This window comes from Acinonyx jubatus, chromosome B1 (assembly GCF_027475565.1).
Source record: "Acinonyx jubatus isolate Ajub_Pintada_27869175 chromosome B1, VMU_Ajub_asm_v1.0, whole genome shotgun sequence".
In the NCBI taxonomy this organism is placed as follows: domain Eukaryota; kingdom Metazoa; phylum Chordata; class Mammalia; order Carnivora; family Felidae; genus Acinonyx; species Acinonyx jubatus.
The window spans coordinates 167,893,969-167,908,315 of NC_069382.1; the positions used below are offsets into that span (position 1 = coordinate 167,893,969).

At 35.1% G+C, this 14,347-nt stretch overlaps 1 protein-coding gene across 6 annotated transcripts in view; it reads right to left on the minus strand.

The window, feature by feature from the left end:
* NSUN7 (NOP2/Sun RNA methyltransferase family member 7) overlaps window positions 1-14,347 on the minus strand; it is a 54,570-nt gene that overhangs the window by 23,599 nt on the left and 16,624 nt on the right. For all 6 annotated transcript variants that reach the window (XR_008296346.1, XM_015086539.3, XM_015086541.3 and 3 more), the window contains 3 exons: window positions 7,887-8,039; window positions 6,713-6,896; window positions 4,953-5,163 (listed from right to left, as the gene is read on the minus strand). Coding sequence is in view for 5 of the 6 variants with exons in the window: in XM_015086539.3 (XP_014942025.1) it covers window positions 4,953-5,163; window positions 6,713-6,896; window positions 7,887-8,039 (548 nt within the window). In the remaining variant the exon portion in view is untranslated. The remainder of the gene's footprint in view (window positions 1-4,952; window positions 5,164-6,712; window positions 6,897-7,886; window positions 8,040-14,347) is intronic.

Consider the following 14,347-nt stretch of genomic DNA (forward strand, 5'->3'; position numbering starts at 1 on the left):
CCAAAGCAGGGCTCATATACGCCTGAAGCAGGGCTTGAGCTCACCCAAAACAGAGCTCAAACCATGAGATCATGACCTGAGCCAAAATCAGATGCTTAACCGACTGAGCCACCTAGGTGCCCTGAACTTCAGATTCTTTTAAAATACTACGACATAGTGGAGGGAAATGGGCTTTGGGGGCAGAGACACCCAAGGATGACTCCCAACTTCAGTATTTACTAGATGCGTGACTTAATCTCTCTGAGCCCCCATTTTCTCACTCATAAAATGGGATAACAATGCCTGCCTCATCTAATTGTGGTGAAGACTGAAATAAGGCAGTTTAGTATGGTGCCTAGCACATAGTAAATGCTCAGTGTTGGTTATTTCCCTTTCCCATTGTAATCTCCTTTTATATTCCATCTTCCTCAGAGAAAAAAATGGGTATCAGTAACATTTATGAGGCAGTCTAATGTTCCTTAAGGACTTTAGTTTAGTTGGAAGGAAGTCTGTCCTCACTGAGTATAATAATCTGTGCCCCTATCTTCAAGCCACCCCTCCACTTCTGCAATGACTCCCAGTCCCCTCACCTGCTGAGGAGTCATCACTAAAATTGTTCCCCCACCCCCTTTCTCTTGTCTGATCACCCTGTTCATCTTCCTATTCTGTCTGTTTTGAAACTGTTTTTTTTTTTTTAATCAGTGGGCCTTTTTTTTTTCTTTCTATTTTAAACTTTCGATTGGAAAAGTTCAAACATACAAAAACACACATAAAAACATAATAAATTCTCAGGTACCCATCATGGGGATTCAACAGTGAACCATTCATGACCAATCCTGTTTCATCTACATCTGTACCCACTTCCATCCCAACCCATATTATTTTAAATCTATAAATATTTCACCACATAGCTCTAAAAGAACTCCTTTAAAAATATAACCACACAAATTTAAAAAAATAAGAATTCCTTATCATCATTAAAAAATAATGGAATCCAATCATGGCCCAAATTTCCCCATAGTCTCACACATGACAAAAGTTTTTTACAATTTGTTTGAATCAGGATTTTAATAAAGTACATACATTGCAATTAGTTGATAAGCCTTATTTTAAATTTCTTCTTATTGATAGGTTCCCTTTCCATTTTTTCTTACAACTTATTCCCTAATGAAACATGGTTATTTGTACTACGGACAGCTTTTCTACAGTCTGGATTTTGCTAATTGCTTCCTTAGAGTGTACTCTAACATGTTCCTGTGTTCTGTGCTTCTTATAACTTACTAGTTGTATCTTTAGAAGCTTAATTAGATTCTGGCTTTTTTTTTTTCTTTTTCTTTCCTTTTTTTTGGTGGGGGGTGTGGAGAGAGTGGAGAGGGGAGCAAATCTACTTCACAAGTGATGTCATATTTATCCACTAAGTTATCTTTCTGGCACCAGCAAAGAGGTTGCAAAATAGACCTATTTTAATTCTGTCACCTATTTTAATTCTGTCATACCTTTTTCATATTAGCTAGAATACTTCTAAAAGAAGAAACTTCCTTCCTCCACTGCTTGGTTACTTAGAGGTTCCTATTCTCTCTTGGTAACTAGGTAAAAATTCAGAGGGTAACTGGAAGTGAAATGTTGGGTCATTGGTATGTACATATTCAATTTAATGATTAATGCTAGCTTTCTAGAGTGATTGCACAAGTTTACAGTCCCACCAGCTGTGTTTGAGCCTTCCCAATGCTCTTTACCTTGCCAGGACATGGTACTGCCAATATTTTTCATTTTAATCATTCTGTGGACATGTGGCGGTAAGTTGTGATTTTAATTGCATTTCCCTGATTAGTAATGGGATTGATGACTTTCACTTTTTTTTTTTTTTTTTTTTTTTGGCATTTGGATATCCTCTTTTGTGAAATGCCTGGTCATGTCTCTTGCACATTTTCCAGTTAGGTTGTCTATTCATTGTTAATTTGTAAGAATTCTTTATATACTGTGGATAAAAACTCTTCACTAGTTTATATGTTCCCTCTCTACAGTTTGCCTTTGCACTCTCTTAATCTTAATGCACAGAAATTTAAAATTTTTCAAAAGTTTACTACAGTCCAATTTATAAATCTTTTCTTTTATGATTAGTGCTTTATGTGTCCTGTTTAAGAAATCTGCCAATCCCAGTCATTAAGTGTTTCTCCTATAATAAATTCTAGGAGACTCTAGATTTGTGTTGATGGCGTGAAGTACAGGTCAGTTTCATTTTTTCTACCCCCATTTACTGAAAAAAAAAAATCTCAGTAATCTACAGTGTCATGTGGATTGAACTGAATCCATGAAGATCAACTTGGAGAGAAAGGTCATCTTTATAACATTGAATTTTTCAGTTCATGAACGTGATTTATTCTTAGATTTGGTTAGGTCTTTGGTCTTTCAGTAATGGTCTATAGTTTTACGAGGAGGTCTTACACATCTTTTATTAGATGTACTCCTAAATGTGTTATGGTTTTTGGTACTATTATAAAAGATACCTGCTTCATTTTCAAATTTTCATTTTTGGTAGGCAGAAATTGAATTTGTATGCTGACTTTGTATCTATCAACCTTACAAAAATCATTTGTGAAATCTATAGTTTAGTTGTAGATTATTTTGGATTTTCCACATATATAACTATGTAACCTATTAATAAAAAACAGTTTTATTTCTTCCTTTCCAATTTTTATATCTTTTATTTCTTCCTTTCTTTTTTTACCGTATTGCCTATGACTCACAATACAACATTGATTAGGAAGTTTGATGTTTTTGATGTTTTTATAAATAAGACTGTTTTCTTACTTTCACCTTTTGATTATCTATTACTAGTGTATAGAAATAATTGATTTTTCATATTTGTGTCTTTCAATTCATTGATTAGTTCTAATAGTTTTTTCATACAATTTTTTTAAGGATTTTCTATATACAGAGTATGTTTTCTGCTGGTTCTGGATAATTTTGCTTTATGCATTTTGAGATTATGTTATTAAGCACAAACTACTTTCATACTCTTTCATTTTCCTGATGAACATGTTATAATTATATTTCTAGTAATGTTTCTTATTTAAATCTACTTTGTCAATAGCTCTTTTGTTGGTATATGTAATGTATATCTTTTTCTGTCCTTCTAAGTTTTTTTATATCCTTCTATGTAAAGGGTTTCTCTTATAAACAAAAATATATTTATACATACATATTCTCTTATAAATATATATGTATAAAAATACATATATTTTTAAAGTATTTAATCTGTTTTCTATTTGTCTTACCTTTTTTTGTCTTACCTTTTTTATGTTAATTGGTATTTCAACTCCATATTCCATTTTCTTCCCCTTCTTAGCTATTAAACATTATTTAATTATTTGTGTATTGACTGCCCCAGATATAACACATACCACTGACTTTCTCCTGACTTTAGAAATCTAACTGGTAGCTTCTTTCTGCACTATGAATACATTAATAGTTTTCCGGTTTCAGTTATTTCTGTTAAAAAGTTAAGTTTTTAGTTTTATTGCTTTTCCATTAAAGGTAATATATATTACCACCTGGGCTGCTTTGTCTTTGGTTTTCAGCAGTTATGCCACAATGTACCTAATATGTTTTCTATATATTTATTCTTACTGGAGTTCATAGGGCTTCTTGAATCTGTGGCTTCATTTCATCTATTTTGAAAAATTCCCAGCCTTGGGGCACTGGGTGTTTCGGGTGGTTAAGTGTCGACTTCAGCTCAGGTCATGACCTCATGGTTCCTGAGTTTGAGCTGTGCATCAGGCTCTGTGCTCACAGAGTTTGCACTCTGCCTCTCTCTCTCAAAAATAAATAAACATTTTTTTTAAAATTAAAAAAAAAAGAAAAAGAAAAACTCCCAGCCTTAATTTCAAATATCATCTCTTAATTCATTTTCTCCTCTTTGTGTTCCCATCACAGCATATGGAAGATACTGAATCACTGGGTCCCATGTGTGTTTTATGATCTTTTCCATATTATTAACCCTTTATTTCCCCTTGCTTCAGTCTGGATATTTTTATGGTTTGTCAGTTAGCTTATTCTTTCTTTAGCTCTGCCTAATCTACTGTTAAATCTACTTACTTCTTAATTTCACATGTTGTATTTTCTAGTTCTAGAATTTTCTTTTGACTTAAAAAAAATTACGGTTTCCAGTTGTCTACTGAAATTCTGAAACTTGGCATTTAGTCTCTTTAGCATATGTATCATAGTTACTTTAAAGTCCACATCCGATATCTCTAGTATCTGGACCATTTGTGGGTTTGCTCCTATTGTAGTATTTTTCTCTTTATATCAGTCATATCTTTTCTTCCTGTTTGTCTTTTTTTTGGTTTGTTTTTTAATGAGTGCCAGACATTGTATTTGAAAACAATTAGGAGATAATATGAGACCTAGGATGATGTTATTTTCTTCCAGAGGAAATTAACTTTTGCTTCTGGTAGGCAGCTACATCTGGCACTAACAATCCCAGATCACCTTGATCTGATGTGAATCTGTCAAGTTTTGCTTAGTTTTTCAGCCTCACTGAACCTATAATAAAATGTTATCTTTGGTCACAGCATGATCCAATGAAAAAGATTTTGAAAATAAGAAGCCTAAGGGACTTAGCTTCTAATCCTAGATATTAACACTGTCAAGCACTTCTTTGACTGTGCTCTTATATATTAAAGGATGATAATTTGTACCACCTACTTTAACTACTGTTTGAACTTCAAATTATACAGTAGCTAATGCCAAGCAACATACCAAAGTGCCAATATATGCATTCATTTCAACTATAGTTGTTTAACCAATATTAAACAATGAGAAGAGCCTGGTATAATACGAATTAGTGAAGATTTTAAGAGTATAGTATATAAAGAGTTTTTATGTTACAAAAGGTAACAAATTCAAATATTTTTTACATTTCTAAATTTCATATAACATTAATTACCAAACAAATAAATATTTATACATACTTTTACATCCCATTTTTGTAAAAAGGTTCTTCAGGTCAGGATCCTTAGCTTGAGATTTTACTCCACACACAAATATTTTTGAGGTATTATTATTTGTTAATATTGACATATGGGCAACTGTGTACCATGAACCTGTATTGACCATTAAGATATCATCATCCATATTTAATAAAGCCTTTACAGAATGGACAGCGAGACTTCGAGATTTGTCCTACAAGATAACGATATGATTAGAACTTCAAAGGGTTTGACAAGAGGCATGAACTGATTTCTTTTTGCTTAGGTAAAATAAGTACTTGGTAGGAGTGTTGAGATACCTAATCCTTTTGAGTTTAAAACACCTTAATATATGTTAGAATACAAAGTTAACAAAAATAACTGATATAAACAGATTTAAAACAAAGACCTGAACTTTGTTTAGCCTAGTTATCATTTAACTTTTATATAGTACTAAGACAATGCCAAAATCCCCAAAATGTAATTAATAGATTAGTGATATCCTACTACAGCTCCCATTCTTACCCCTTGATGAAAACTCATCAGCTACTTCCATTCTTTCTTCCCCATTACACTATCATTTAAATTGCTGCTAGTTAACAGATATTACAAGATGGTTGACAAGCTTATAAAAGGGGGCTAGACAGATGAGTTTTTGTAGTTGATCTCAGTGCTCAGCAGGGTATCACTACTGAATAAAGGCCAAGACATTCTACCCAAGAATATGGATGCTGTCAAGGGATAAAACTGAGAAGAACAAGGTAAATCTGAGGCAAGAATTGGAATCTGAGGATTTTTTTATTCTATTGAATCTAATTGTTTTTCATTCTGTTGAAACCACATTATTCCTCATATTCTCTCCCTACATTGATAGTCATCATATACCTCGTACAAATCAAGGCTCTAAGGCCATATTAAGGAAATAATGGGAAGGTATTACATATTGCATTTTCAAATTCAGGATGGTACTAGTATCTTCCCCAGAAATGGAAGGTAGAAAAGGTATCATTGCACTTTTTTCTTTTTTTAGTTTATTTATTTATTTTGAGAGAGAATCAGAGATAGTGCAATTGGGAGGTGGGGCAGAGAGAGGGAAAGAGAGATTATCCCAAGCAGGCTCCAAGCTGCCAGCACAGAGCCCAATGAGGGGCTTGACCTCACAAAACTGTGAGATCATGATCTGAGCCAAAACCAAGAGTTGGACACTTAACTGACTGAGCCACCAGGTACCCCTCATTGCATTTTTTTAAATCCTTCCTTGGAAGAGAAAACTACAGCCTTTCAGCTGCCAGCAATACAATTATCCCCGTCTATAGAGTCTGAGAAGGAGAACATGTTCTTCATAACTTTACATGGGACAAAGATGCTAGAGTACAATAGGAACACTGATTGTAGGGGTATTAATTTTACTCAAGGTTGAAAATTAGGCTTTATTAACCTTTTTGATCATCTATAAAAATATAATCAGTTTGTTAGGGTTTTTTTAAATGTTTTTTTGTTTGTTTATTTTGAGAGAGAAAGAGAAAGAGAGTGGGGGAGGGGCAAAAAGAGAGGGAGAGAGAGATTTCCAAGCAGGCTCTGTAAGCAGAACCCAATAGTGCTTGATCTTACAAACCATGAGATCATGACCTGAGCCGAAATCAAGAGTTCAACACTTAACCCACTGAGCCACCCAGGTGCCCCATGTTAGGTTTTATTTTTAAGTAGAGAGATTCTTTGAATAAGTAGGATTATTGAGAATCACAATGAAAGTAAATGTTTACCTGAAATATAAGTTTATAATCTTTGAAAAGATCTATATTTAGAAGATTATTTTTAAGATGAGATGGAAAAATTAAGACATCATAGCAATGTTGGTCCACAGCAAAGACTTTATCATCAATATGCAATACAGATTTGACTTTATTATAGCCTCTTTTCTTCAAACTATAATAAACTTCTTCAGGGCTGTAAATATGCAATATTAGGTTGTAATTAAAAATTTATTAAAAATACACTTAACATTACCATCTTCCCCCCCCCCGAAAGTATCACTGCATTTATTGCATTTAATGGAACTTATAATTTTAGCCAACAATAAGTTAAAAGATAATTAAAGACAGAAAAGTTAACATATTTATGTAATTACCATTTAGGAATTTGGTGTTTTTTTTTTTTAATTTTTATTTAAATTCTAGTTAGTTAACATACAGTGCAATATTGGTTTCAGGAGTAGAATTCAGTGATTCATAATTTACATATAACACCCAGTGCTCATCATAACAAGTGCCCTCCTTAATACCCATCACCCATCTAGCCCATCCCCCATGCACCTCCCTCGATCAACTCTGTTTGTTCTCTATCATTAAGAGTCTCTTATGGTTTGTTTCCCTCTTTTTTTCTCTCCACTTCCCATGTGTTCATCTTTTTTTTGTTTAAATTCCCCATATGAGTGAATTGTATGGTATTTGTCTTTCTCTGACTGACATTTTGCTTAGCACAATACCCTCTAGCTCTATTCATGTCATTGCAAATGGCAAGATCTCACTCTTTTTGATGGCTAAGTTATATTCCATTGTATCTGTATCCATTCATCAATTGATGGGCATTTAGGCTCTGTCCATAGTTTGGCTATTATTGATAATGCTGCTGTAAACATCGGGGTGTATGTACCCCTTCAAATCCAATTTTTGTATCCTTTGGGTAAATACCTAGTAGTGTAATTGCTGGATCATAGAGTAGTTCTATTTTTAACTTTTTGGGGAACCTCCATACTGTTTTTCAGAGACACTGTACCAGTTTTCAGGGAATTTGTTGATAAGATCCTGAACTAAATCATGATTTCCCAGTCACTCCCCTAGACATGTCCATCGAGGAGAAAGGTAGTATTTCTTATCACATTATTTAGAAAGGCTAGCAACTTGAAATAAAAATAAAGGATTTGATTAAAACTCTTACCTGATTTTACAAGTATTTATCCAAGCATAAAGTGGCAAAGTGGAGGCCCTTAGTTCCTGGTTCCTAACTGTTTCTGGAAGAATGTGGTAAATTGAAAGGGCATCGTGTTTGATTCGACATCTTGCCAATGCTGCAGCCAATTTTATCTTAAAACTAGAGACAGAAAATCCATTTTTGGTGACTACTGCATTGAAGACAAGACTATCAATTTTCCACTAGAAAAATTCACAAATTAGACTTAGAATTCTAACAACTATTTCTGTAATTCTACTTTAAATTTTCATAGTATAAAATAATATTTAAAATTAGAAATCCGATAATCCTGCTTCCTTTTTTCAGTTTTTGCTGCTTCTGTACAGATATGAATCTCCTCAGATATTTATCTCAATTGTTGATTGAAAGAAATTTTATACAGTGAAAGAGGTGTGGAATTTAGTCAGACAAATTTGAAGTTAAATTCAGTTTCTGTCACTTACTAGCTGTGTGACCTCAGGTTTATTAATGAATCTCTTTTCTCAGCCTGTTTTCTCATCTGTAGAACGTGGTCACATTACCTTAATGTGGTGATTACCAACCATGTGTGTAAAATACTCAGCACAGTGCCTGGCACATGGCAGATACTCATTATAGCTAGTTATTGTCATAGTTGCCAACAGTGTATTCTTAATAAGATTAAGGAACTGTCATAAATCTGTATCATGTCCTTCCCAGTTCTGATGATCCCAGAACAAAAAACAGAGCAGAGCCCGATGTGGGGCTTGAACTCGTGAATCTGAGAAGAAATTAAGAGTCCGCCACTTAACCCAGGGAGCCACCCAGGTGCCCTGAGAGGATCCAAAGCAGGCTCTGCACTGACAGCAGAGAGCCCAATATGGGGCTCAAACTCAGCTCAAACTCACAAAATGTGAGATCATGACCTGAGCCAAAGTCAGACACTTAACTGTCTGAGCCACCCAGGCACCCATTTTTTTTTTAATGTTTATTTATTTATTTTGAGAGAAAGAGAGAGCGTGTATAGGTGAGCACAGGGGAGGGGTTGAGAAAGAGGGAGAGAAAGAATCCCAAGCAGGCTCCACACCACCAGGGCAGAGCCAGACACAGGGCTCAATCTCATGTACCATGAGATCATGACTCAAGCCAGAATCAAGAGGTGGATGCTTAACCAACTGAGCCACCCAGGTGCCCCTATTTTTTTTATATTTGTTTATTTGTTTATTTTTGAGAGAGAGTGTGTGTGCACACAAGCAGGGGAGGGGTAGAGGGAGGGAGGGAGGGAGAGAGAGAGAGCGAAAATCTTAAGAAGGCTCCATGTCCAGTGCAGAGACTGATGCAGGGCCCAATCTTATGACCCTGAGATCATGACCTGAGCAGAAATCAAGAGTCAGAAACTGAACTGATGGAGCTCAGACTGTGAATTTTAATATAATTTAATCACACAAAAATAATTTAAAGTATATATACAGTTATAAAGATTTTTGTATAAATACACAATATCAGATTGAGGATAAAGACCAAATCCAAATGCTATTAAGATAACCAGACATGTATTACATTTATAAATGAAACATCCTGTGGTTACTAAAAAACTTCTTCCACAGGTGTAGGTGGACTGCAATGATGAAAATGGAAGCAAAAACCATTCTCAACATTCTGGATCCAGAAGTCCACCTCCTGCTATAATGTGAACGTTATCACAGAGGGTTGCCTAATTACCTCTGTTTGCCAGGAAACAGCCAAAGCTGTCTTTCTATATGTTAAATTGTAGTTATGTAATTTCTAAGCTTACATCCAAAATGAACTCATTAGCTACAGGATGGAATCTTAACTCTTTATCATGATACACCAGGATATTAATAATTTAACCTGAACCAACTCTTCAGTCCTCAGTTTCCACATTCCCACCACTCCCATCCACAAATCTGGCCACACATGGAACTATTTTTGCCCCTCTTAATAGCACACCACATCCCTTCTTCCTCTCCCTCTGCCATTCTCTCCCTCTGTCTCTCCAGACAGTATGGTTTGGACTCTGCAATCAGACTACCTGGATTCAAATTCTGGTTCCACCAATTACTAGCTACATGACATTAGATAGGTTATTTAGCTTTTCTAAGCACTAGGAATTAGGAACTAATATCTAACTTACAGAATTGTAGCCAAGATACTTTTGAAAATGTACTTCCGAGTCAAGCTATTCAAGAAGTGATAATAATTAATATGCCTATTCTTTTAATATTGTTAACTAAGAAGTGTGATCAAACCTGGGCTTCCACTCTTATGTAACTTATAATTTGGTGGTATAATAGACGTATAAACGATTAGAGCACAACGTGATGAATGTTGTAAGATACACAGATAAAGAACAAATTGAATGTATCAGAAAAAGAACAACAATCAGCCCAAAGTGACTTCTAAGAGAAGGAGAAACTTGAACTATTAAAGGAGGAACAAGAGTTTTCCAGACCACAAAAGGAGAAAAGACACACAGAAGGCAGAGTACAATAAAGATACAGAGATGTTAAACGGCAAAGCATACTTGTAGAATATGGGGTGGTGAGAGATCCAGGCCTCAAATCACCAAAAATCTTATATACCCATGCATGGGAAGTGGGACTGTTTTCTGTAGGAAATGGAAGGCCATTTAAGAATAGAGAAATATCAATTAATTCATGAACAAATATTTTCTTCCTTACTATATTCCAGGTACTGTTTTATGTCCCAGAAACATAGGGATAAGCAAGGAAGACACTGTTCCTGATATCACAAAATGTAGAGTCTGGTAAGGGGAGACAAAGCAACTAATTTTCAATGTCATAAGTATTTATGACAAAGGAAGGCAGGATACTATGGTGACTCAAGGGGAGTCAAGGAAAGTTTCCCAGGAATCACATTTAGGCTAAGCCATAAGGGTAGAAGTAGGAGTTAGCCAGGAATAAGGGATGAGGGGGTATGTGAGACAAGCTGTCCAGTGTTCCAAGTAGAAGAAGCATCATATATGAAAAAGTATCTGCCAATTCTGAAATACGTGCCTGAGAAGTTGAGAGACATGCAGAGCTAAAGACAACTCATTGGCCATAGGGAACAAAAATGGAAATCTGAGGCATGCCAACTTTATGGGAGGGGGGCTTTGATAATGTCCTCAGGCTCTGAACTGGGTCACCAAAAGACAACCCCAGGAATAAAGTAAAAAGGAATAACTGGCCTTCACAAGGAATGAAGCCCAGCTTCCAATCATTTCAACCCCAGAATACTAAGTCACTAGGTTTGTTAGTGCCTTCCAGAAGGTTGCAGCCTTCCAGTAGCAAAAGTATATGCTGCCTCTAAAGGAAGATAACAGTATCCTAGGCCTCAAATGAAATAAACATATACAATATCAAATTATACCTAATACAGTATGTCCCAAAAAACTTTAAATCTAATAATAATGGCAAAAAGAATTATTCCCAATGTTTCCATTAATTATTTTATGTAATTAGAGGTTTATTGGATTTCTAAATATAATAAAGGAGTTGCAGTATTTTCCAGAAAAAAAAGGGGGGTATACCATTTTCATATTTATTCCTATAGACCACTGGAAAAACATAATTAAGAGAAAAAATGGATAGAAGGTAAACAGAATATGTTCTAATATATTTAGATAATACATAAATACAAAAGAAAATATCCAAATCACTTGCTTATAATAGGTTTTATTGTCTTATTTTTCATAAGAAACCATGTGGGTTATTTTGAATAAGTCAGTGATGATTCATGATGTAGTGGAGAAATGCAATTTGCTAAGGATAAAATAACAATGAAGAGCCTATATTTTAGGAATATCATGTCTCTGTCACAACCACACCGGTGAGAAAAGGCATACTTCCTATATGTTTTTGTGTTGCTTTTCCTAAGTCAGGGAATGTTATTCTGACTAGCAGCTGATCGTGGTGGGGCTATGATTATACCTAGTTAATGGGAAGTTCTTGCCCTTAGCAGACACATTTAGCATATCAATGTTTCCTTTTATAGTAGAAACCTACTGGTTTGCACTCTAAGGGCTGCTTCTTTCCTTCTGGGAATAGAAATCCCCCTCTCCTGAAAATGTTCCTTTCCTCCTTCTAGTCATACAATTTTCTTGGAAGGTGTCCCTAAGTGACTCAGTCTCCTTGGCCACAGCTGATTGGCAGAGGGTGGGCACTTGACTCAAGGCAGGGTCAAGCAATTTTTGGATGTAGCAAGAGAGAATCAAGCCAGTCTTTCTAGTGTTTGGTGCTGTTAAGATGTAAAGCTCCTGAGTTGTCAGTAGCCAAGTTTCCCAATCCAGGAACAAAGAAAGAGAAAAGAATGAAGCCAAAGCACACAGAGCAGTGACTACAGTCAAAGAGGATCCTGATGATATTTAAGTCACAGGACTGAGTAGAAGCATAGCCACATCACTGCCCTTTCTGCCATTTCAATGTTCAATCAATCCTTCATGAAATACCTTATAATAAATTCTTTCTTTTGCCAAATCTTGTTTGAGTTGGGGTACTATCAGTTGGCAGAACAGAATCCTAATACACTATTTTCCTTCAATTTATTTACTTATTATTTTTTAATTGATGTATACTTGACATACAATATCCTATTAGTTTCAGGTGTATATCATTTGACATTATGAAATGATCCCCATGTTAAGTCTAGTTATCTGTCACCAAACAAAGTTATTAGAATATTATTGACTATATTCCCTATGCTATATATTATATCCCCATGACTTATTTATTTTATAACTGGAAGTTTATATTTCTTAATCTCCTTCACCCATTTTGCTCACCCCAATCCCTCCTCTGGTAACCGATATTTTGTTTTCTGTATCTATAAGTCTATTTTTGTTTTTTGTTTGTGTGTTCACTTGTTTTAAATTTTAGATTCCACATATAAGTGAAATCATATGGTATTTGTCTTTGATTTATTTCACTTAGCATAATACCCTCTAGGTCCATTCATGTAGTTGCAAATGGCAATACTTCATTCTTTTTTTTAACTTATTTGAGAAAGAGAGTGCACACAAGCAGGGGAGAGGGGCAGAGGGAGAAAAAGAGAATCTTAGGCAGGCTCCATGCTCAGTGTGGAGCCCTACGTGGGGCTCTATCCCATGACCCTGGGATCATGACCTGAGCCAAAATCAAGTTGGACTTGATTCAACTGGGTGGTTCAACTGAGCCACCCAGGTGCCCCAAGACTTCATTCTTTTTTATGGCTGAGTTTTTATATATATATAAATCATATATATGGCTGAGCTCACATTATATATGTGTGTGTAAGATACATATATATATATCTTACATCTTCATTCATCTATTGCTTCCATATCTTGGCTACTGTAAATAATGCTGCCATGAATACAAGGGAGCACGTCTCTTTGAATTGGTGTTTTCATTTTCTTTGGGTAAAGATCCAGAATTGGAATTGCTGGATCATAGAGTAGTTTTATTTTTATTTTTTGAGGACCCTTCACAGTGTTTTACATAGTGGCTGCACTAATTTACATTCCCACCAAGAGCATATAAGGATTCCCTTTTCTCCGCATCCTTGCCAACACTTGTTATTTTTTGTCTTTTTGATAATTCCCAATCTGACAGGTGTCAGGCATCTCATGATGGTTTTGAATTACATTTCTCTGATGAGTAGGCTGTTGAACATCTTTTCATGTGCCTGTTGGCCATCTGTTTGCCTTCTTTCGGAAAAATGTCTGTTCAAGCCCTTTCCACTTTTTTAAATCAGTTGTATTTTTTTTATATTAAGTTGTGTAAGTTCTTTATATATTTTTGACATTAACCTCTTATTGGATGTGTGATTTGCAAATATCTTCTCCCATTTAGTAGCTTGCCTTTTTATTGATGATTTCTTTCTCTGTGCAAAAGCTTTTATTTACTTTGGCTTTTGTTTATTTGTTTGAGTTTTTGTTACCCTTGCCTGAGGAGACTGGTCCAAACAAATATTGCTGATAAGCCAAAGAGCTTACCGCCTATGTTTTATTCTAGGAGTTTTATGGTTTCTGTTCTCACATTCAAGTCTTTAATCCATTCCAAATTTATTTTTGTGTATTGTGTTTATCTGTTTCCCTTTAAATATTAATTGAATATTTTCTTAATGCCAAAAATAATTCAGTCAATTGCCTGAATTTCCCCTATGAATATAAAATCAGACATCATACTGACAACTGTTTCAGAATATTCACTAATTAAGTGAAATAGCCTAAGAATTTCCAAAGAAGGTGTGGAAAGAATATGAGATATAAAAACCCGTGAACAGGGGTACCTGGCTGGCTCAGTCAGAAGAGCATGCAACTCTTGATCTCAGGGTTGTGAATTCGGGTCCCACATGGGGTGTAGAGATTGCTTAATTAAATTTTTAAAAACTTAAAAAAAAAATTTTTTTTTTAAACAAGCCCATGAACAAGTATTCAGGGAGTATTTTGGCAAATGAGAAACTGGGAG